Source organism: Haplochromis burtoni, unplaced genomic scaffold (genome assembly GCF_018398535.1).
Source record: "Haplochromis burtoni strain Fernald_Lab_line unplaced genomic scaffold, NCSU_Asbu1 Contig_36, whole genome shotgun sequence".
NCBI lineage: Eukaryota > Metazoa > Chordata > Actinopteri > Cichliformes > Cichlidae > Haplochromis > Haplochromis burtoni.
The window spans coordinates 1,828,655-1,853,169 of NW_024582397.1; the positions used below are offsets into that span (position 1 = coordinate 1,828,655).

General features: G+C 39.9%; 1 protein-coding gene across 15 annotated transcripts in view; it reads left to right on the forward strand.

Annotated features, from left to right (window-relative positions):
• tenm4 (teneurin transmembrane protein 4) overlaps positions 1 to 24,515 on the forward strand; it is a 146,401-nt gene that overhangs the window by 76,179 nt on the left and 45,707 nt on the right. For 10 of the 15 annotated variants that reach the window (XM_005926524.3, XM_005926525.3, XM_005926529.3 and 7 more), the window contains 9 exons: positions 2,524 to 2,738; positions 3,848 to 4,058; positions 7,385 to 7,486; positions 8,149 to 8,343; positions 9,851 to 10,051; positions 13,404 to 13,589; positions 16,445 to 16,471; positions 20,217 to 20,363; positions 22,724 to 22,940. In XM_005926524.3, coding sequence (XP_005926586.1) covers positions 2,524 to 2,738; positions 3,848 to 4,058; positions 7,385 to 7,486; positions 8,149 to 8,343; positions 9,851 to 10,051; positions 13,404 to 13,589; positions 16,445 to 16,471; positions 20,217 to 20,363; positions 22,724 to 22,940 — 1,501 coding nt within the window. The remainder of the gene's footprint in view (positions 1 to 2,523; positions 2,739 to 3,847; positions 4,059 to 7,384; positions 7,487 to 8,148; positions 8,344 to 9,850; positions 10,052 to 13,403; positions 13,590 to 16,444; positions 16,472 to 20,216; positions 20,364 to 22,723; positions 22,941 to 24,515) is intronic. The other 5 variants (XM_005926526.3, XM_005926527.3, XM_005926530.3 and 2 more) reach the window with 1 other exon arrangement.

Consider the following 24,515-nt stretch of genomic DNA (forward strand, 5'->3'; position numbering starts at 1 on the left):
CTGCTCAACTCAAAAAAGTTTGCTCTGTTCCATTCCTGAACAAATGGGCCCAGATTTAACCATGTGATTTGCCACTGGCATACCACAATAGGTAGAAGATAGAGCTATTACCATATAAATGAATCCAGGAGTTGTCTTTTTCATTTACTGGGCAGCAGAAGTGTGTTTAGCTTGCCATCATGACTATAACAAAGCTCAGACTCTGCACAGCACCAATTGCTGATAGGAAATCAATAACTATAGTTTTCTAAATAAGTTAAAGTTTGCTCTGCTATCGCTGGAAACAATGCTGGGCCATCTAATGTTTTATCAAGGTGATTTGTACAATGTCGAAATTTGATATCGTTCTCTCTTTCTGGTTCTCGTGTTTCCATCAGAGCACTATGCTGTAGCTTATCTTGCAGAAGAAAATAGCATTTATTTAACCATGAGGCCCATTATCACTTGTCCCGGGTTATGATTTATTTAAACAGCCTGATGAGTACAACCATTAATGTGCTGCATAAATACACACACACGCCAACATGTGGAGAATGTGCCTGTGTGTTGCAGCATTATGTAAAACCCAAATCTGGGAGACGGAGAGTGTGTCCTGTATACTCTGATAAAACCGACTGCCACTGATTGACTTTTGCGAAGACTTCCATCTGGTGTGCCATGTGTAACCCTAAGTGTCCTAGGGGTAGTTTGTATGGATGCCTGTTTTAGTCGACTCCACAGCTGAAATTAGCTCATCTACATGTGCAAACAGATGTTGCCCTTTCCGCAGAGTCCAATAAGTTGTATTATGGAGCATATGGACAATTTTTAGCAGTAGATGCGCTAATACCTGAGTGGGTAGTAGCATTAGAAATCCCTCTTTTCTATAATTACAATTTTCACTTTATTACTTTTCCTTTTTACTATCAAAGTACTGATGCATTTCTGTTTTATCAAGTATTTTCAGTCCCATACCCCTGCAAACATATGTACTTTCTTTTATGTAATACAATGTTACAATGTAAAGGTGGGATTATGTGTAACATGTAGGGCAGGGGTGCCCAATCCCAGTCCTCGAGAGCTACCGTCTTGCAGCTTTTAGATGCATCCTTGCACCTGAATCAAATGAATGGCTTGTTATCAGGCCTTTGCCAAACTTGATGGCATGCTAAAGAGGTAATCAAACCATTTGATTCAGCTGTGTTGGAGTAGGGATGCATAGCTCTCGAGGACTGGATTGGGCACCCCTGATGTAGGGTCTATAAAGCACCTTGAGGCAACTGTTGTTGGATTGGGTTATATTTATATATATATATTTATATATATATATATATTATATATATATATATTATATATAATATATATATATATATATATATATATATATATATTAAATTGAGTTGAATTAAAATATAAAGACAGAATGCAATAACTTACTTATCACTGAAATTCAGTGCTTAATAAAAAATAGGACATAGTAAAAAATACCAAATATTGCGGCTGATTGATAATAAAAACACAGGGCAAAGGGACATATTTGCAACTTTCTGGCATTACCTTGTCTTTTAATTGCACAGCATTTACTATAGTTTCAAAGAAATACATATTTTTTTTCCTTTAATAAGTGATTTTTAGTTACTTAAAAATTCAGGACGTCTTTATATTTTAGCACCCAAACTTTTTAATAAAGTGAAATAAGCCAGACCTTTCATGAAAAGGTCATTGTCTGGATGGGGGCATTTGTTGCTTCAAAACCTGCATTTGTTGTTCAGCGTTTATAGAGCCTTAGCTGAAGTTTCATCTGTGCACTAATCCACCTCCATATCATCATGGATGCTGGCTTTTTCGGTTGAGTTTGAGCATTAATGATAAGCCAGATATTTCTCACCTCTTTAGCACATATACATATATATCAAGTACATTTGATAATGGTTTGATTATTTGATGATGTATATATAGTATTTTCTGGATTCTACTAATTGTTCAATAATCGACTGAACAACTGATCATGAAATCCCCTGTTTTATTTTCTTAATAGTTCGTCCTTTGCATTGAGTTTTTATACTTCACAACTTTTGTTTTGTTGCACTTGTCCCCAATTTTTTGAAACATGGTGATGGCACCAAACCAAAAAAACACTATCTCCGTTCATGATACAATTTTTTGTACTGAAATGAATAATGCTATCTCATGTTGAAATGTATTTTATCGTGATCATGATCATCATTTCTTTTTAACAAAAATATTTTTTCTATTTGCCATATCAGAAGACTCAAAACAGGACACTTCAAAAAGTAACTGGATTTTTGTTTGAAGACTATATTTTCTTTCTTTTGTGCTCTCCTCTAGTGGAATTGTGACTGAAATTGCTGGCAGTGGTCGGAGGGTTCATTCATTATATTTTTTCACTGGCTGTCAGTGGCGTGATTGAATATCTGTGATATGGTCAGACTATCATGCTCCAGCAGACTGAGTCCCTCTGCCATCCACATGGTGGATTAATGGTGTGATCTCTTTGACCGATTTACTTTGTGTGCAATGCAGGCAAATTGGACAGCTTGTTCCCAGATGACAGCTATATAGATATGGGAGAGATTGACGTGGGGCGTAAGGTCGCACAGCAGATTCCTCCTGGTATCTTCTGGAGATCCCAGGTCTTCATTGATCATCCCATGTACCTAAAGTTTAATGTGTCCCTAAGTAAAGATGCCTTAGTGGGGATCTATGGAAGGAGAGGTCTTCCTCCATCACACACACAGGTAGGCAATATTTACATGTCACTGATGCTTTTACAGTAAATGTATTCTACTGCACTTATTAATAGTATGACAGGTGAGTGCAGAATCTAAATGGTCGATGCACTTAGCATGTTTGAATGTTTGCGATGCCAAATCGCGTTACTCAATGTTGTGTTTTGTTTGCAAAAGACAATGGTGTATTGTAAATGTGATGTTTTGTGAAACAATTTCCAATCATGCCTGCATTGTACAAGGATTCTTCTTCTTTTCCCATTCTTCTTCTGCCACAGAATATAAATTGGGATATTGTTTAAAAGAATCTATCTAGCCATGTAGGAACGTGTCATGAATGCAAACCAATTCCGAGTTTTCTCTATTCTATTAAAAATCGCTTTCTTGTTGCAGAAAGGATTTATGGAAAACTTCTTCAGGTTCAATACCATCTGAGAGTCGCACAAAAATATTGGGCAGATTTTCCGTCTGTATATAGCCGAGAATGAGACATGTCATGTTATTAATCATACCTTGCCACTTGCTTCGCACAGTTGAGATTACTTCTGTAAATGCAAGTGCAGTTCAGCAAAATTGTTTATAGCATGAATTTTGTTTCCGCTAATGTCCAGTGATATTGATTTTTCAGTCAGCCAACAGAGTTGCCTGTTTCCTCTATTTATGCTTCAAAGAAAATCATCTAGAGTGGAGTTTTCGTAATGTGGCTGATTACACATAGAATGGCAGATGAGTCAAGATTCCCTTCCTTAAGTAAATGAAAATGAAATGCCGTCTCATTGGTATTCATTGACTCAAAGCTGATGTGAAGCAAATCGGTGCAGATGTTATTTGGTAAACACTAACTTTACTTTAATTCCTCCAGCTTCCCTTTTTTCCACTGTAATAGTTTCAAACAAGGCTTTTATAAGATATGCGGACTCTGAAATTATCTCAGCCCATCCAGCCACGATGTGCCAAGACTTAACTCAAGCTCCTCTAGAATGATGAGTTATTCATGCAGACCAAATGATGCTCCACTATAAAGAGGGCTGAAAGCACTCAAGTCTCATGTGTCACTCTAATGGTGTGTCTGCGGTCCATCCATCAGTCTTTCTCACTTTCTGTGTTTCTGTCTGCAGTTTGACTTCGTGGAGCTTTTGGATGGGCGGCGGCTCCTGGCTCAAGACATCCATGGTCTGGAGGGGCCTGTGGCTATGCAGCGAAGCCTAGTACCCATCACTACACATGACACAGGCTTTATCCAGTATATGGACACAGGCATCTGGCATTTGGCCATCTACAACGATGGAAAAGAAACTGAAACTGTCTCCTTCCTCACCACTGCCATAGGTGGGTGCCCTGGGCATGACCTGCTGCTAAAACCTGTAATAGCAAACCGTAATCCCTATAATACCAACCAGGAGCGACTTTACCACAAACAGCACAGACTTGTAGGCCATGAGTCAGAAACACTGAGAGTTTAAGAGCCAAGGAAAGTGCAGGTTAATCAAGGTGAAGCTGAATATTACAAAATCAGGACATCAGTGCTATCCCACCATGCCCCTGAGTAGGGCATTGAGAGATCATAATATCCTCATTACCCTGAGTGTCTTCCAAGCGAATCAGGGGTCCAGCTTCTCAAAACCATTTGCATACAATTCAAAGTATGATTGTACCCTCCTGCTAGTGCCAGTTTTGATCACGATTTGCTCCAATTTCCATCTACTTTCCATATATCATTGTAGAAAAGATGTTTCCCTCCTCTAACTGTGTGGCACGCGGCTGTGTTTCAGACATACGTCCTTCTTTGTGGAGGTGACTTCATTTTGTACGCTCCTCTTTGTTCTCCCTAAAGCGCCTTTGATTAGCACTGCTGTATCAAGCAAGGTGTGAGAGGGCCTAAGGTGTCGACTTTCACGGGGATGGCAGCTGGGAGCTGTTCTCACATGCTCTTTAATTAAAAGCTCCTGGGCCAGAGTCCATCTGTGACAGGGGCTGTGCCAGGCAGCAGATCGATGAGAAGCTGTCCTCAACACCAAGTGGAGACAGGCAAGAGATGCACTATGCCCTCCCGCTGTGCCAACAACAGCTGTAATTCAATACTTAATATATGATATGACACAAAAAGGGGGAGTCAGGGCAGTATGTTTACTCGTGCTTATTTCTTCTTGACTGGGTGTGCATGAAGCCCTCCTGTGGTTTACATAAGAGAAAACATAACTAGGTAAGGTAGTCTGGGGTGGGGCGAGAACTCTGTCTCGATTGAGTCGTATTGGAGCTGATCTGCTCACAGGAGCTCAGAGGGAGGCAGAGGGGCCCTTTTTAAAATGGGTCACCGGTTAAGTGCCCTTCAGCAGAAACTGAATCTTACCAACTGCCTCACTTGTATTGAGCCGTGGAGAAATGGAGTTGACCTTCAAGTAGAACAGCCCAGGTGTAGAAATATATGTGAACAATATCGAACAGACACACTCAGAAACACCAGCAGCATTGTTTAAAAGACACTAAAAGTTAAATTATTTCTGTGTTTCTGACAATGCTCGTAGAAAAAATTTATATATAGATCTTTTTCCTTGCCATCAGTGTACTCTCTATGTGCAGCAAATGAAAGGTTTTCTTGGTGCACATAGCCATGCCATAATACATCTGGGGGGATGGAGCGTCCGTGTCTTTAATCTGGGTTGCTCCTCATTACTTGGCTGTGACTCCATGGCAATGTGAAATGTGTCCCACTGAATGTTTTGTATCTCAACCCTCTGGAGCATGAAGCCATTTGTCCCTGCTGCCTGGTGCCAGAAATGCTTCAGCCTAGGCACGGCAAAGCAAAGGGAAGCAAAAACCCAGCACCAGTGTCTTACTCTATGTCCCGTTTAACTCTCCAGCAGAAGTTCTTTCTGTACACAACCACCCATCATCCAAAGGTATTGAGCAACCTTAGAGAGCATGGCAAGTCGCTGATTAAACTTGCCTACTGCGCACTACTCTGTCCTCACCGACTGGAGACCCACACAATAGTTAGCTCCCCTGATATGAAGGGTAATGAATTTCAATGAAGCTCTGCTTGAATCCATGATTTATGCGCTGGCCTATGTTGAGTGTGTGGCTAAGAGATATTCAGGGCCTCCTTTCCATGCTCTCAGAGGAATCAGCCAATAAACATGGGCAATGTGCAGTCTACTAAACTGCAGCATTCAGAACAGGAACACTCCAGTTCATGATTACTTAATTAAATGTGTATGTTGCAATGTTACAATGTTGCTCACCTATCAAATATCTCTGATATAGATACAATAACCTCTGTTATTGATACTGGTATTCTAATGTCAGGGTATTGCGTTTGAATATCTCAGAGCCTTTCTTTATGAAAAATAATGGTAACCTATTTGAATCTATTGTATAAAGTGCAAATCTGGAATGTAATTATAAATCTGGGTGGGAATTGTTAATAGCTGGCTTGTAGACATCTCATATTCCTTTTCCCTAACCTTCAATCACTGCCCTACCTACACTGCTGGTCTCTGTAGCTTTGAGCAAAAAGTCCAAGCCTGCTGCTATAGTTAGATGTTCTTGTTGGAAGCCATCAAAACCCCACCAAAGTGCTGATTGCCTCAACCATGCCAGAGGATAGTTTCTCCTGCATCCCTTCACTAACACAAAATGGCAAAGGCAAGCCTGCAGCACATTAGATATCCGCAGCATTTCTCTGCTCGCTGCCTCCTCCTCCTCCGTTTTGCTGTATCTCTGGTCTGCCTGTATCTCTTTCTCCCTCCTCTCTTTGTCTTTTTTTTTCCTCGGTCTTGCATTGCATCCTCAGTGATGATTGACTCTCCAGAGTAAAGGGAAGCTGAATCCATGGCTCACATTTCTAGCCATTTGTGGAGCACAAGAGATTCTTTGTTCTGTAAGTTTTGCCTCAGAGTTTCTGCTGCCTGAAGGCAATGGACAAGATTGAATATTTTTCAGCACCATTTCAGGCTTAATTCAGTGAGCATTGTGCTTCAGATTCCTGCTGCTGTCTGCAGAGATCAGTGGTCAGTCTTATTTCTAATAAAAGCAAGTGCCGGGACATGGTTCTGTAGCACAAATAACTGTTTTGCCAATTAATTTGATTTTGTTAGAGGGATTGCTAGAGGAAAGCTTGGAAAGAGTGTGCGTGCTTTGCTGATTGTTTGCATCAAAGTGCCTCAGTTTAAAGCCATACAGTTAATTGCAATGGCCACGTCCAAGCACTGCATGAAAAATGTAAATGACAGTGTAATTTATAAGAAAAACTTACAGTGTAAAACTGAGATCACAGAATAACTCACGATGCCGTCAGATTTACCAGTCACAGCAGATAAATGCGGGTTCCAGAGTTGCAGACACTGTGCCATAAAAGAGTTAATTAGGCAGCTAGTACATGTGGTACTTAAGAGACTTTAATTCCTTTGTAACTTTTCGTAGAAGCCTGAATAATTAGAACTTGTACCCTTTTAGTGAAAGCTCATATTTGTTGTGAAACATTAGTAACACTCAAAATGTTTTGCATTGAAAAAGAAATGTTGACAGGATTGGATCCTCCATGCTTATGACTGTCATTAGCAAAGGGATAATAATCAACCCAAAGAAAATGAGTGGGAGGAAAATTGTTTTTCAAACCACATTACTCAGAAAATCTTTTGATTGCTCTCTTGCAGACTCTATTGATGACTGTCCCAGTAACTGCTTTGGGAACGGTGACTGTATTGCTGGAACATGTCACTGCTTTTTAGGATTCAAAGGACCTGACTGTGGGCGAGGTGAGTCACTATCTCACTCATGTTACCTCTGTTAATCATTCAGATGCATTTTCCAATTTATATTCTCTGCATGGCTCGAACAAAACAATTTTACTCCACAATTGCTTTAGTTGTACTTAAGACCTGTTTTATTTAATTAGGCAGTAATACTCGAAATGGTTCAGTACTCATACTGGAGTATTGGGTTGCATATGAAAGAACTCTATAAAAAGCTTTAGATTATAGGGCTAGTATTCACTCATTCTTTCAATTATTAAAGAAAGGCTCTATTAGTTTTTCTCCACATAAAAACAAATTCAGGCAGCGTGTTAGAATGATGGTAGGTTGTTTTTGTTACCTCTTTACACATACTGAACTGCCATCTGTTATCCATGTGTTGATCAGCACCATGCCTGACACTTTAATTCAGCTAATTTTTGTTCTTATGTTTTTTACCAGCCATTGTTAAGACGTTAGATATTTGTTGGCTGCTTTTGTTAGAATATATGGCACATCTGCTCTAGATGCCAAGGTACAGTAGTTTGTGCTAAATAATATTTACCAGACAGGACACCCTTTAACATTTTGGTCATTGTCAGAGCGAGGCTTTAACAAACACTCACTATTCTTTGTGCATGAAGAAGTCCATTCAGACGGATGTATGCTGTCTGCTCTTTTCAAAGCTGCCTGTCCAGTGCTGTGCAGTGGGAATGGTCAATACCTAAAAGGTCGCTGCATGTGTCACAGCGGCTGGAAGGGCTCGGAGTGTGACATTCCCACCAACCAGTGCATTGACATCACTTGCAGCAACCACGGGATCTGTATAGTCGGGACCTGTATCTGCAACCCTGGCTACAAGGGGGAAAACTGTGAAGAAGGTGATTGTTTTAATATGTCATGGTTATGTATCCTAAACTAATAAAATCCTACATAATGTGGCTGCTGTAACCGCCATCTTAGCCTGTTAGTGCTTGACATTTTACTCATAATGGGAATGGCTATTAAGTTGGTATGGCTTACAGTCTGTTGAGTAGTAAAGACAGGACATCCTCTATGAAGAGCATTATAGCCATAACAGTTCATAATCCGCATCCTAGGTGACTTTTCCTGTATAAATCATGGCTATAAGGCATTATGTTAATGGAAACAGTCCATTTATTGTCTGAAATTCTGAAAAAAAGTCTGATGTTAATCTTCTGGGAACTTCAGATTCATCCTTTGCTGGATAAGGCTTGACCAGATAAGATTGAAGGAGCCATTGTGTTTGTCAGCTCTTGAAGGCTCTCATTTCAAGATGAAAAATGGACCCTGGGAGTTTGATAAATGGGGGTTTCTGACATCCATAGGCCCCCATTCTATTTTAGGTGGAGCGTTAGCCATAAGGAGTGGAGGGGAATGTGGACGAGAGCCCTTTAACATTTTTACCTTTCTTCCATATGACCTTCAGCCACAATGATTAATTGCCAGGAGAGAGTTTCTTGTCAGTTAGCCTCTGATCTTTGTGCCTTGTGCCCAAACCATCTGCTAAGAGGCAAGAGATCCTGTTTGTCTTACTATAACAGCCTTTATAGCCATTTATGTCATGGTAAAGGGGAGCTGCCATGCCGTGGCCTACAGCTCACAGTGACTAGATATTGCTCGTGCTTGGTGCCCGTTTGCCATCTGTGTGTACCATGTAAATATTGTTTGGTAGAAAAAAAACATTAATATTCTGATCATACTCTCCCACAACTCTTGTTCCTTTCAAAGTGAACACTCATTTAGCACGTCAAGGGAAGGCATTAATTTGATATTTGTTGACTAATTGAACTTGTACGGTGTGCACTGAGACAGTGTACAAAAGCCACTGCATGGGAAGCAAATGCAAACTCTTCAAACTGTCTAGAAACTAGAGTTGACTATCTAGTTTTGCCTAGAGGTCTGGCTGTTGCCCCAGGCTTTCCTTACCATTCCTGTACATTCTGTTAATGGTTTTGGTTTATTCAGCTTTGAATTATGCATTATGGTGGCTTTGATTTGCGAAAAACATGCTCTTATTAAACAGCCTTCGCTCTCTGAGAGGATTTTTTGCTGTGAGATAATGGGAGGGTGCCAGCACAAGCGTGGGCAGTACCTGTAGTTTTGTGCCATGAGACATACTGTGAAAACAGCCATTTAATTAGCTTCTCTGTAAATCTTGTCACTGATTTTTGAAAAAAAGATGGACCTCCTTGAATAATTTACCCCCATTGGACACGAGCTAAGCTGAGTGCATCTGCAGCTGAACTGCAGCCTATTCCAGTTGCCATTGTACTTTGGCTCAAATAGAGATGCCAGGTTGCCTCTGAAAGAGAGAAACAGCAGGTGACTAGTGTGTCTAACACTCTCTCTTTGGAACCTTTTTAGTGGACTGCCTGGATCCAACATGCTCAGGCCGAGGGGTTTGCGTCCAGGGAGAGTGTCACTGCTTTGTCGGGTGGGGAGGGCCAGGATGTGAGAGCCCTAGGGCCTCCTGCATGGACCAGTGCTCTGGACACGGAGCTTTCCTGGCAGACACAGGAATCTGCAGCTGTGATCCCAACTGGACAGGCCATGACTGTGCTACAGGTGAGTACTTCACTCAAAACAGAGTAAATATTGGCAAAAGCCCTTCTCACAGGCCAGTGCTGATTTAACTCTGATTAGCAAGTAAAAAAAAAAAAGCAGTGCATCCACAGAAAATGTTGCCTTCAGTTCAGTTCAGTTAAATGTTTCTTAGTGCGGAATATGAGCAGGACATACACAATTATTAATGTAGCTTTTCAAAGACATAGAGAAAAAACAAAATGTAAATACTGAAGTAGTTTATTACTTATATCTTGGCATCTGGTCAGCACTGTGAGTGAATACGGTAGCACGCGTTTAGTAGCTAATATAATTATAGGTGATATGTATAATAATTTTCAGGTTTAATGGATCACAACAACAAAATACCTTGACATCTCTTTTAGTGTACCTTTGGTAATTGCTTTTATCCTTTCAGAGGTAAATATTTGTTACTTTCTTTAAAGAATATGGCTCACATAAAAGCCATAATTATTCTCATCAGTGATCAGTAGGAGGTCCTTCGATGGCTATCAGATTCTTTTGATTTGGTTCTAAATGTAATTCTCTTACAAATGGTTGTAGTTGTAGAAAAAAGAAAGCCAGATAACAGAGATGTTGTCAGAGCCATGATCTAATGCAAGTTTTCGCTCTTTTTTGAGCTCTGGATTTCTTTACATCAGTGCATTGGTTCACAGCTGACTTTTTTCCTGCTCTGAAGCGTTGTTCCTATTGCGTTCATCACGTCCATGGGGAATGCCCTCTCTTGTTATTCAAAGTGTAGAAACAGCATATGATACAGTTTCATAGCTAGAATATACCTTCTACAGGATTTAAGCACGAAAAAAAGGTTTTGTGTTTTTTACAATATAGGTTACAAGTAGATTCTTAAAGTGCCGCGAAACATAGGTAACATCAGATTTGCACTCTGAGAAGTCTAACCAAATTCACATTAAAGGAAAAAAAAAATTTTTTTGTCTAAACATGAAGAATTTAAAAATTCACTCGACATATAAATGTGTTTATATTTGTTGACTGTATTTGTAGCAGATGGAAGTTTCAGAGAGCTCCAGCTCAAATTTGTTTATACAGGGACCAGAACAATTTTCAGTATTTTCATTTGCACACAATTTGGATCCTCAGAAAATATTTTTGAAAAGACTATTTTAATACACCAGTCGCTTTGCTTCATGAATCCTTTTATATTCTTGGCAGACGCAATGACCTATTAGGTAATCCTGAGGATTTTATGGGGAAATGGGCAGTTAGTCTGAGTTTGCCTCACAGAGAAAAAAAGCCCTGCAAATGATGATGAGCTGGCTTTTTATTCTCCTTTATCCTGCTCATTGTAGAGTTTTCTGTGGTCTAATACGACACTAAGCTTGGTGGTAGGGTAGTATAGTTGGCACCGATAACCTTTCAGACATGGCAAAGAAAAAGATGGAAAGCTTTCGATACATTTTTCAAGATTCTTTATCGCCTCTTGCACTATTCTTTTAAGTCAGAAACTCGTTTTCTCGTGTTGCTTTGGGACAGTACAGCCTAGGTGAGCACGGTTGGTATAATGCTGTTAGTAGCCATAAAACAATGCCTGAGGTTTTATGTCCTTTAATATGTGTGTTTTTATGCCATTTTTGCTATTCCTCCACCCAGAGGAAAGTTTGTTTACTCTGTCCTTTAGTGCAAATGGTAACTGCCATCATGGGAATGGGGGTATTTCTCACTGAGGGCTCCTCTGGCCACAGATAATGAGGGTTTGCCTGCAGGCTGTAATTGGATCTTTATCATGTTAAAGGTTTCTACTTTGTTCCAAGTGAACAGTTGTCTCACAGTCAGTTTGAGTCTGTTTTCTCTGACCACTGTGTGTTGTAGTAACTGGTTGAGTTTATAGGAGAGAGGGGTGATTGTGTGTGGGGTTTTTTTTTTTCTCGCATTTTTCTTGATTTTTAAAAAAAAAAAATTGTGTTCTTGAGCTCAATCACTGTTGTTTACTAATGTTCACTATGCTCATTACTACTTCCTTCTTAACTGTAATATTTTTCAGAGGACGTAGAAGGTGTAGTTTGACAGAAAATATTTTATTCATAAAATGATTTATAAGCTCTAACTATTCCGTGTTTGCATGTGATTTCCGTTTGTTTGTATGTTGGTGTGCATAAGCAGCCTGTCAGGCACTAATACTGCCAGCACACTTTACCTAGAAATCAAAAGTCAGATGGAAAATCAGCATTTGCATACTTTGTGCTGAGCTGTAATTAGCAGAAGAGAGTGATTCTGATAAAAGCTTTTTAAGCTGGTAATGCCATGTTATGGTTTGTGGCTGAAAATACCACTCTGATTTAATTTGTAACAATGGCAAAATAGGCACTGTAAAGGCGGTAATTGACTTATTACAAGATTTTACCTCCAGTTTGGTCCCCTGTGGTCAAATTTGAATTGGCTTGGCTAATAAGCCAGGAATACATGGCTATTGTTCATCGTTGCCCATACTGCTAAGCCCCTTTTATTACAAAGTAGTTAATAAAGAGGTTAACATTTCAATGAGATTCATAAGTAATCTGTCAGCGTTTAATTTCTTTCAGCTTTCAGCTTGTCATACTCTCCCTCGAGTTCATGTGATGAGGGTAATGTCCCAGGCTCTATCACACCCAGTCAGGGAGGTCTTTCAGCTGCCACACAATAGCATCAGCCAGGCTTTACAGCAGCACTGTCTTTCAGTCTCCTTCATTGCGTCAGTGTACTTCTTCCTCTCGTGTGCAGCACTTAGAGAAAATGAAGAAGAAAACCCCCCCCACCAAAAACCAGTGTATTCATATCCTCTGCTTCAAATCATTTTGTGGAATCTTGCCTCCTTCCTGTAGACCACAGTAGAACATGTTGCAAAGCTTTGACCGCTTCGTGTACAAGAAGGGACATAACGTTTACAGTTTAATCAAAATGGCAGAAGTGACATTGTTGCCATTTCTACAAAAAGTTTCAGCTGAGCATTTTTTCCTCTTCACGCCTTTTGTAGCACAAAAAGCTAAATTTACAAAAGAGGAGAAGAGGAGAGGAAAAGAATAAGTCTGCTAAGGCTGCCACAATCCTTGTCTTTTCTTGGTAATGGACTTATTAGATTTGTATTGTCAAAAAGGATTGCCCCTTATGAGGTGCAGGAATTTCTTTTCAGCTGCCATCAGACAAGGTAGTGGAGCGTGGCTGCCTTTCCTTGACAATAAATTCTGGATTTGTCTTTTTTTCACCCTTGTCGCCTTGTCCCATCACCGCCTTGTCTTCCCTTTTCCATCCCACTTCCCCCCCCCCCCCTCCTTTTCTTTCTTTCTGTCTTCCCCCCACTCTCTTTTTTTGTCCCTTTCTATTTCTCTGTCTCCCACAGAGATTTGTGCATCGGACTGTGGTGGTCATGGCATTTGTGTTTCGGGCACCTGCCGCTGTGACGATGGCTGGATGGGCACTGGGTGTGACCAGAGGGCGTGTCACCCACGCTGCAACGAACATGGCACTTGTAAGGACGGCAAATGCGAATGCAGTCCGGGTTGGAACGGAGAACACTGCACTATTGGTAAGATGGGAATAGGTTTTGGGTTTGGTTGGGGCGGGTGGTGTCTCTGTGTTTGGGAGGGGTTTGGGAGGCCAACAAAGGCAAAGACTGACATTCTGCCTGCCTATGTGAAGGGAAGGGTCTAGGTGGAGAAGAGTGGGAAAAGCATGCTTAATTGAATTTGTGCAACTCAGTAAAGCATGAACAGGTTTACTCAAGGATCTGAAGCTTGCCTTCATGCATTTTAATGTGGGAATGTGCTAAGGTGTCCTTTCATTTTACTCATCCTTTTCCTCATCTTTTTCTTTGCTCCCTTTCCGTTTACTATTAATTTCAAATGCTTACACGTGAGTCATTGTGAGTAGGTCAACCACTGCTTTTCGCTGTGTTTATGCTAGCGATTGTTCCCCTCCAAACACTTGCAAAGTAAGGTTTTCAAAACCTTGACTGAATGTCAAGAGCTTTCCTGAAAACCTTGGCTCACATAAGCCAGTAGAAAGTTCAGCCTACTAGAGTCATTATATGCTGTGTATTTTGCAGTGGTTCTATGCTAGGAATAGTTCATGGATTGATCATTTTGGTAGGTTTTGTATTTTTGGGGGTGAAAAAAGAAAACAGTTTATAATTAAAAAGAGTAGCATGGTCTACACAACACTTTAGATTGAAAATGTGCTTTCAGCATGTTTGCTTTGATGGAGGTGGCACTCCCGCTGTGAGCATTTTTTGAGCATTTTTCTGTCACCGGGAAATGGTGACTGCAGTAACATGCAAACATCAAAGTGCCCCCAAGTTGTTATCATAACTAAGCAGTAGTTGACCTCTGTTTGTGACCTGTCCTCTTTGTTTCACATGCCCTTGTTTGACAGGATGGCATGAAGATAATTTAGTTCTGCTGTTGGATTTCTGAGGTTTGACAGTTTCAGTTTAACTTGAGGTCATTAAGAGAAGTGTTTTAATACAGTTAGCTTTCTGATATTTCTGATATTTTGTGTCAACGCTGTCAAACCTCTATTAAACATCGGAGAAAATCCACAGGATATGCTATGTGATGTCTGCTTTGCAAGACTGCAACTTTGGCATTCTGTGTTCATGTATGGATGCATCTCTTCTCTTCTCTTCTCTTGATAATATTGGATAAGCTATTTGAATGGATTTATAGAGCTATATAAAAGATGTACCAATCAATTGACCACAGACTGCAATTGGCTGGCAGCCTGGACCGGTGACCAGCCAGTTAGTCTCATATAAGTCTGATTACAAGTGGATCCACTTCATGCATGGATAACACAGCCCGACAGACACGCTAACATGTCATTAGTGTGTGTCTGTGGCCATAAGCAAGTTTTTTTTTCTGATTATTGTGGAAGACGCAAAATTCACCAAAACTTTGTAGCAATAAACGTGACACTAGTTAGACTGAAGCCAGCAGACTAAGTAAGAGTCTCAGTATGAGTAGTGAAAATATCTAAGCCGTTAACATGAAAATTATGGAGATGGGTAAAAAACATAAAAGGGTTGATGCCCTGTTATCTAGTAATAAACTTTCTGAAAAATAAAGTAAGTAATTTAAATCTAAATCTATACATATTAAATACAATTGTATATGCTGTAATATAAACCTGTTGCAACTGCTTTTTGTTTATTAAGGTAAAATATCTCGGGTAAAGGTGGGTGTACTGCAGAAAGCGCACCTCTGTCCAGTAGCACACTTTATTTTCACTTGTTTAACTTAAAGAAAATTCTGTGACTTAACTTCTGTTGGGGGAAATGTAAAGTTTAATTATTTAATTATTAAAACCTAATTTTACATTGACAAAAACTTAATTTGTGCAAGTATGTGCTGTCAGTTATAGTTTTCAGGAAAAGAAAGTACTATGCGCTAGTATTCTAGCACTTTTTATATTTACTCCATGTTTACTTCAGTGCTGTTGCAGAAACAAATGTCTCAGTGGTATACAGTACGACACATTCATCTAAACGGAACTACCAAACGGAGTATGTGTTAAAATAAGGTCCGCAGCAGTCAGCTTTGTGTTACTAATATAGGAATAGAATTAAACTAAAGCTCTGTCACTGTTTGCTGACAGCTGTTACTGAGCAAGGTGCCAAATGGACAAAGATCTTTTTTTCTCACAGCAGTCTCATGCATATTTTGAACCAGGGCTGCATGAGCCTCGACTCAGTTTGTGAATGTTTTATACACTGGCTTTACATTATTGATGGGGCTTTTATAAGTGCCATATTGAGATCCCCACTGAACAAGAATATTCTTCCATGTCGTCTATTTAGAAGCTAAAGATCTCGATTTGAATCAATTTTCATTATCGAGAGCTCCGCGTTGGCCTCGAGTCTCAAGCTGTGGAGCACAGGAGATCCGATTTGGCCCGTGCGCTGGCAAAGCCTCTGGTGACCTTATCGTATATAGAGGTGTTTGAAGATTAAAAGCACCGTTTGTTGAACATCCTGACCTCCTGTGCAATATCGCTTAAGAGATTTAAGGGAAGTAACGTGCGCATCAATCATGTTGCCTTTTAAACACTCCCCTGAGACGTTCTGCCGATCTCAGCAGTTACTAAATAGTGACAGATTTCACTTTTTTATCCTTTTGCTCGCTTCCCCTGACTCTTTCTCACTTTCATTCTCTTTCTCTGTGTTCCACAACTGTCCCTGCCTTTTTCCCATTTCCATCTCTCTCCTCTGTGTTGGTTCGTATTTGTTGTGTTGCTTGTAGTGCGTGCATGTAATGCTTCACGTCAGCATTTTTCGTCTTTTTTAATTACCTTTTGTACTGTAAACTAACACATTGCCTTGCTGTCCTGTCATGGAAGTGGCACTGTTCAGACCTCCCTTATATGTCCTGTCTTTTATCTCCCAAGCTCACTATCTGGATAAGGTAGTGAAAGGTATGGCATTCCTCCTTCCTTCTATTTTGGCCTCCTCCCATTGTAAATCCAGCCAGCATTAACAAATCATATGCACACACCATGCTTTTCCCCTACATTGACATATGCAAACACTATGCACTTCTTGTTCAACTCATTCTTAAGATCCCACATCTCCCATCAACTTTTATTTTACCATATTGTCACACAGTAATCTCCACTTAGCACTTTCGCACCTGGTTAGTGAATTTATGGGGCTTTCTTTATATGTTGAGTAATTGGTGTGCTTGTATCCTTTCTTTCTCAATTGGGGGATGTTGGGAAAGGGCCTTTATAACCTGTGCCATGCATTATGAATGAGCATGCAGCTGTGAGAGGGGCCTGATAGGTGCTGAGGCCGCATCTTCTCTAATTAAAAGAGTTCATGGTCTGGTTGGTGCTGGGTAAGCAGGGGGTACAGGCTTTGCTGCAGCCCTGCCTTCCTGCCTCCAGCTACCCTTCTTGCTCTCACTGCGTCCTTGGTAATGGACCACCTGGCATAGGATGGTCTGCCAGAGGAGGTCTTCGAACACTTGCAAGCTCACGTTTGGAGCTGTTTCAGGAAGGATTGGGTAGAGCTCAGCAGGGACTCCTCTCTGAAAGGCATGCCAATTAAGTTGAAGTGGTGCCAATTGAAAGTGTATTTTTATTTATCCCTCTAATAAACATTGTGAGCTTTCTAATCATCTGTCTCTACTGGTTTAACCACAGTTGTTTTGTCCATTTGTTCAGTAATAACACAAGAAATGACCCAAAGTGCCTGGACACAAGGCTTCAGTGCACAATCTTGTTTTTATTGGAGTTCTAGATGAGTTTTTGTTTTACTTATAATTGCTGAGAAAACATTTGTCAACATGCCTTATACAGTAGTTATTGGCCGCTCTCCTAAGCAGCTGTTCACAGTTCATCAAATGTCCACGGCCCATGGACTGCTCTGTAGTGCGGACAAACAGCTCCAATTGAAAAAGCCTGAACCAAACTTATTTGCCTGAACCAAACTAGTTATTGAACAGGTTTAAATAATCAAATAAGGGTTTGGGTTATTTGGTGAAATGTGTTCCTGATTACTATTATGTTTTACTATTGGAAATATAGTTCTGTTTTGGGGTTCTTTTTTCATGGTTACAATAAGACGTGATTGTAGTGCAGAATTTTAGCTTTAATCCAAGAGGTTTAACAGTAGTATTACACTGACCTTTTATAAATTATAGCCATTTGTATACATAGTCCTACATTTTCCGAGCCTCCAGAGTAATTGGAAAATTGATTAACAAGCAGTTTCACAACCAAGTGAGCTGCTCATATCATTATTTTACGACAGATTCAACAAATAAAAAATTTGGAGTTGATTAACATTTTGAACATGTATTCGGTAGCTTCTCGCTGGAATTCTCAAGGTTAGGTACAAAGAAATGTTGATGCAAGTGAAGGAAAAAGCCATTGCATTCTTAAAAAAGAATAATAATATAATAGTAAGAAATTAACTTGAGCCCTAAAACTTTAGTAATGCGCAAAAGAATAATTTGGCACAATTTGTCCCAGAATGATGGGAAGTTGAAAAGTATACAGTAGTCAAAAGAACTGCTGTTGATCTGAAGAAAACCACACTGTCCAACATGGTGTAGACAATGTTATGGCATGGCTGTGTATGGCGTCCAGTGTAACTGGCCACTAGTGTTTATTGATCAAACTACTGAAAGAAAAGCTGGAATAATTCGAAGTGTACGGGGCTGTATCTCTGCTCAGATTCAGCCAAATGCGACAGAAATGATCGGACGACTTATCACAGTGCAAATGGATAATGACCCAAAGTAAACTGCACAAGCAACTCAAGAGTTTCTCAAAGCCAGGAAATGGGATATTCTTCAGTGCCCAAGTCAGTCATCTGATGTCAGCCCAGTAGAGCATGCTTTTCAGTTACTGAAAACAAAAATAAAGGCAGAGACCCACAAACAAGCAGCCACTGAAGGTGGCTGCAGTAAAGGCCTGGCAGAGCATCTAAAGGAAGCAAGCACTGCATTTGATTACAACTATGTGGTGTAGAATTCACAAAGTCATTGCCTGTCGTGATTTTCACAAAGTATTTAAAACAGTGCTTATTTTTAAAATTACATTACTTTTTTCAATGACTGCATCAAATTGCTAGGAAAACCAGACCTGCTCTCTTCTAAATGAGACATCGGGTCTCAATGGGACTACCTGTATACATTTTTTATCCGGTCTTCCTTCTCTCACCCCACCTGGTCTCGGCAGATGGCCGCCCCTCCCTGAGCCTGGTTCTGCCGGAGGTTTCTTCCTGTTAAAAGGGAGTTTTTCCTTCCCGCTGTTGCCAAGGTGCTTGCTCATTGGGGGTAATATGATTGTTGGATTTTTCTCTGTTTGTATTATTGTAGGGCTGATAATGGGGGACTATATAAAAATGACTGCAATCCCTAAACAGTGAATGCAATGCTTTTGTCGTTGTTAAAACCCTTGTGCACTTGAATCACATCTTGATTTATTTAAATTCTAAAAAGCAGCATTAAAGCAAAAGGGGAAGTGTTGCCTATGCCATTAAAAACATTTATATGGGATAAATGTGCATAAGTAAAAGCAGTGTGGGCTGTTCTTTGAATTGTTTATGCTATGACTCATGTCATAGTGTCACCTTTACTCTGTAGCTAACCGAGAGATCTACAACAGTCATCCCCCTAAATGCGTATACTTGTTTCTGTCTCACTACTGATCTTTCTCCCATTCATATGTCCACCAATCACTACACCTGTCTCTTCTTTTCTCAGTATCTCCCTCTTTTGCTCCCATTCTTTCTGTGTGATGTAAAAGCATACAGTAGAGAATGCTGCCCCACTGTCTTTAGTCGATAAAATGGGTCAGTTTAATATTCTTTCTATTAAGGCAGCCTTCCTGCAACACAAACGGCTGTTCAGATGTGTTTTTGATATCCTGTGAATTTACCCTATGCCTCTGTGAGAGGATACAGATCACAAGGTATCAGATAAATGTCGAAGAATGGGCAAGATCATCCTCTAATCTATGCCCTTGTAAAGATATAACCAAAGAAAAACATTGGAATATTGTACCTGTCGTTATGCTCCAGCCAGCTTTTCACTCCCTTGGGGTCGCTTCCCCCGGAACAGTAGTTCTTGCAAAGCCTGCCTCTGCACAAAGCTACTGAGGTAACCTTTATCCATTTTAAACTATACTATTTTATATTCTTTTCTTCTTCTCATAATGACAAAACAAGCATTGTATGTTATTGATAGCTGAAAAGTGTCTTGGGACAGTTTATCAAATAATAAAATGAATTATTTTTTCAATAAGTAAAACACCAAACTCTTGTTTTTTTCAGCGGACGGAAATACCAGCACAATACACCACTGCTCTCATTAACGAACTGTAGCGGCATAGATATGAGAGTCCAGTCCACTGTAGTAATGAGTGAATATTGATGTAGAAGATCCCGCTTATCTGATTTTACTGCAAAGGGATATTAGAAGCTTCACGGAAGGTATATCAAATTAATCAGCCTCTGCCGAGGGTCATTATGGCTGCCCTCACCCATTTAAAATCTTATTGTTACCCGATAAATATTAGCTCTCACCTCACATTTTTGTCATTTTTTTCAAATTTGTAGTTTTCTTTTCCCATAAATAGCGTAGAGTGTCCGTGTGTTACTGCTATTTGATTTTCATTGCCGACCTTTGTCTTTGTCCATTTTGTTACGCAGAGGGCTGCCCTGGTTTGTGCAATGGAAATGGTAGGTGCACTCTGGGTAACAATGGCTGGTACTGTGTGTGCCAGCTGGGCTGGAGGGGCACTGGCTGTGACACCTCTATGGAAACTGCCTGCAGTGATGTCAAGGACAACGATGGAGGTAAAGTCACAAACAACACACAATGGTGCCTTCTGACACTGGCCAGGCATCAACAGGGACTCTTAACCAGACATGATTTGACTATAAAATTAACCACCCTTGTGCTTGAGAATATCCTGTACGTACATTTATGCTTTCCAGGCTCAGTTGCTCTCTTATACAGGTGAAGTTGAGGAATGGCTTCCAGCCAGGCACCTGGACAACAGGTTTTTATTAAAAAGCAGAGTACCTGGCCCTGAGGTCTTGAACATTCGCCGGCCCCAGGAGGAAGTCTACGCTCTGCCCTCTAACTAGCCCTGAGCAGAGCCAGGCACACACACAGAGCCAGCCAGGAGGCTGCACCACTCTTGAGGCCAAGTGGGAGACGTGACTTCCTTTCTTCCAGACCTCATTCTGGGCTTGAGCTATGCACTAGCATCCCTTATTTATGCAGGGGCTGTTTGTCTTCCGATCACTGTACAGGGACCACACAGCTCTCAATAGTAAAAGGAGGGTGCTTCTGGGGATTTGACTGAATCCTGACAGCAGGGTTTATTTTTATCACCCATCTGGCCAGATAGGCCCCTTAAAGCAAAGGCTAGGGAGTCCAGTGACCCACTTCAGCAAAGAAAAGTGCAATGCACAGCAGCTCTCTTTGTCATGTATTCCTTAAATTACTGACAGAGAGCCATGAGCAATGTTACAAGTTCCAACCATCAAATAAGGAGGATATGTACACGCGTACACATAAGAAACACTGAGTAAAGCAACAGGTTGGAACTGCTCTATTTTTTCTCACTGCTATGGTATATTAAATAAATTATATATTTAATTTTGACTCCTATTCATGTATATAAATTGTCTCTGTTTGTGTAATAATACAACAGGCAAATAAATAATCCTTTCTTGTCTAATTCTATATCAAGTAAAATATAAGGTATGAAGCCCTAAAATTTTAACAAGAAGAATAATATCCATAAAAAGACAAATATACAGTGCAAAGTTTTGGGCATAAAGAAAACATATACTACACATGATACATTTATTAGACCATTACCCAATTTAAGGTTTTACCACAGCTGTCCTAAATTGACAGTACTGGAAATTTTATTTATTTTATTCATGTTCTTGTAATAGTCAATCTACCAGTAAGCCTAAGTTTGTTAATTAAAATATTTTTAATGTTAAAATATATTTATTGTTGTTATCCACAAATGTTAAAATTTACTATTTTACAAAAGAAACAAAGTAAAACATGTTAGTATTATTTTTTGATTAACACAACAAATTAGAGTTGTTACATTTACAGCCTCTTGAATGTGATGCTTGATTAATTTGTGAGAAAACTCCAGTGTGTCGGCTCAAGTTTGGGTATAAAAACATTAATTCAGTTTGTTACTTCCCTAATTGACAGCAATATATTTTTTTAGTTTTAGCTTATATTTCTGAAATATTAATTTTCTCTTATTTTGTTTGGACAAGTGGTCTAATAAATTTGATAAGCTAATAGCAGAAGCACAAAGTAACAGACAAGGTTAAAGATGGAAACACAACACACTCATCCGACGACACACAGTTGATGAATTTCGGACGCATTTGAAATTCAGCAGTGCCAAAAAGCAGCTGGGCTCCGATAGTTTCTTATGGGAGACTTTGAAACGATCTTTTTAGAACATTTTGTACATTTTATTGCAGTTCTGTATGCTTTCTGACTTTCAAGATGATAATTTGCTCCAAACTATTGTTTTTTTGATGTGGAGCAAACTAATCATAGTACAAAAAAAAACTTGAGTTCTGATAACAAAAGCAGCAGGTACTCTTGCTTACTTTCCCTGATTAATGTAAATTTAATACAAGTCTGTTTGTTCGACAAAGGTTTGCAGCCAACAGTGCATGGCAGGTCCTTGCAGGTTTTGGGCTACACTTCTGCAAATGGAGCTGGGAATTTTGTGAGAATAAATGATCTTCTGAGTTCTGAAAAATGCAAACAAATTCTTATCCATCATCCGAGCTGTCCCAGATTTATTCCGCTGCATAACAATACTCTCAAACGCAAAGCACTAAACAACTTGTATCAACTTATCTGCCACCTACATTGAAAATATGTGGGCAAGTGTGACTAGAATAAATTATTATGTTTTAAAGATGCAGTGTAGTGACAGCAAGCACCAATTAGATTTTTTATTTATCTTTACTGTATTTTATATTACGTTAATGGCTATATATATATTTTAAACTTTTATTTCTCAAAGCATTCGTGCTTAACACACCCTAAAACCAACTTTGAGCAGTACTTTATACTTTCTTTTGCCAGGTGTGTGTCTAGGCTGTTGTTTAATGAGTCAGTGTTTGTGTGTTTTTGACTTCTTTGACCTTGTCAGATGGCCTGGTGGACTGCATGGATCCAGACTGCTGTCTGCAGGCAACCTGTCACACTACCTCCCTGTGTGTGGGCTCCCCGGATCCCCTGGACATCATCCAGGAGACACAGATGTCCTCTGCACAGAGCAACCTACAGACTTTCTATGACAGGGTGCGCTTCCTTGTGGGCAGGGACAGCACCCACATAATCCCTGGAGCAAACCCCTTCGATGGCAAGTGAGTGACTTTTGCATTACTCTCACCAGACAGCACCCAGCGCAGCCTTCTCTAACCAATTCTCTTAATAATATAACCAGAACCAGCTACGGTATTGGGTTGAATTCCCTTTTTATTCTGCATCGTCGTTTGTTGTTCATGCTTAAGATTCTTGTCAGATTCCTCCTGATTGAGCCAGTCAAATTATCAGTTGATGCTCCAGTGAACTCAACAGTTGTGTTATCGCTTTCTTAAGTAATGACATTTGAGGTTCAGGCATAAATCAGTGGATTTTACTTTTAATATAGGCCGCTTCAAATTACTGCGCTACAGTTATAGCACTGACAGATCTTAGTAGATGTAAATTATGTGCTTTTTAAAATCCAGATGAAAATATTTGCACAAGGGAGAGGAGACAGCAGTCAGTGGGGGCTGAAAGTAAGGCTGAAATGAACGATGAGGCTTGGAGGATGATGGACAGATGATGATGGACAGACATAGAATGTGGCAAAAAGGAAGGAGAATTCCCTACAAAGAAAGGCATCTCATATTTATGTATTGTGATTACTTTTACGGTAATCCATCTGAGGCCCGCTCCCAGAGGCAGAGCTCATGACACCCCAGCCATGGAATCTGAGATCCTTTCATATCAGGCAGGAAAGCAGTCAAACTCCCATTAGGTTCCCCTGCCTCTGTTTTCTTTTGTCTCCTTCTCTTTTCATCTTTAAACGCTTGTGAGGCTGCGTCACTTATTTGCATCTCACTCGCTTATGTATCTCTCTCATCTCAACTTATTATACCCACGTGACAAAACGAGACAACAGCCTAAAGAAAGTAAATTGAGAATATTTGAAAATGTTTTGAAAATGGTATTAAAATGTGACTCAGTAATGGTTTGTTGGTTTTTAATTTTTTTTTTAGGTGTTTTAACATTTTTTTAAGCAGACCATTTGTACTTTAAAAAACATGTTAGCATTGGGTTCTTGTTAACATATGAAAATTATGCCAAATTTGAATTAATTTAATTCTTTCAAACACCAGTGTCAGTAAAGGCTTTAAAAAATCTCTGTGATTTGCATCAGCAAAGTATGGCTGATTTTTAATTTTTTTTTTTTTACTTTTGCAGTAGCGTCAGCTGATACTTAAGAGAAGCGGTGTGACATTTTCCCTCGTTGACATTTTACTAGCTTTCAAGAACCACTCAACATTTTGCAGTTCTTCACTGGACAGAGGAAGCGGCATAGAGGATTGAGTAATACTCTTGTCTCTCTCACAAGATGCAGACATAAATAAGTAAAATGAAGAATCCAGAGATGAGCTGCAAGATGGGAGGCCTCAGCTCACCTAAAAATATCAGTGATAATCTATTATTCATGCTTGGTATTCATTCCCCACCCACTGACAGATATGAACAGTTATGACAGGGAGCTCTGGGCTTCAGATGAGCCTTAAAGGCACGGTCTCAGCATCTTCCTTCCTGATATTCCTGCCCTGGTCACCCGATCATCTGGCTATTGATCCTCTAACCGCTTCCTTGTGCTAGTAGACATGTTGGACTTCTATTTCTGATGTTTCCCACCGCAAAAAGCTGCAAAG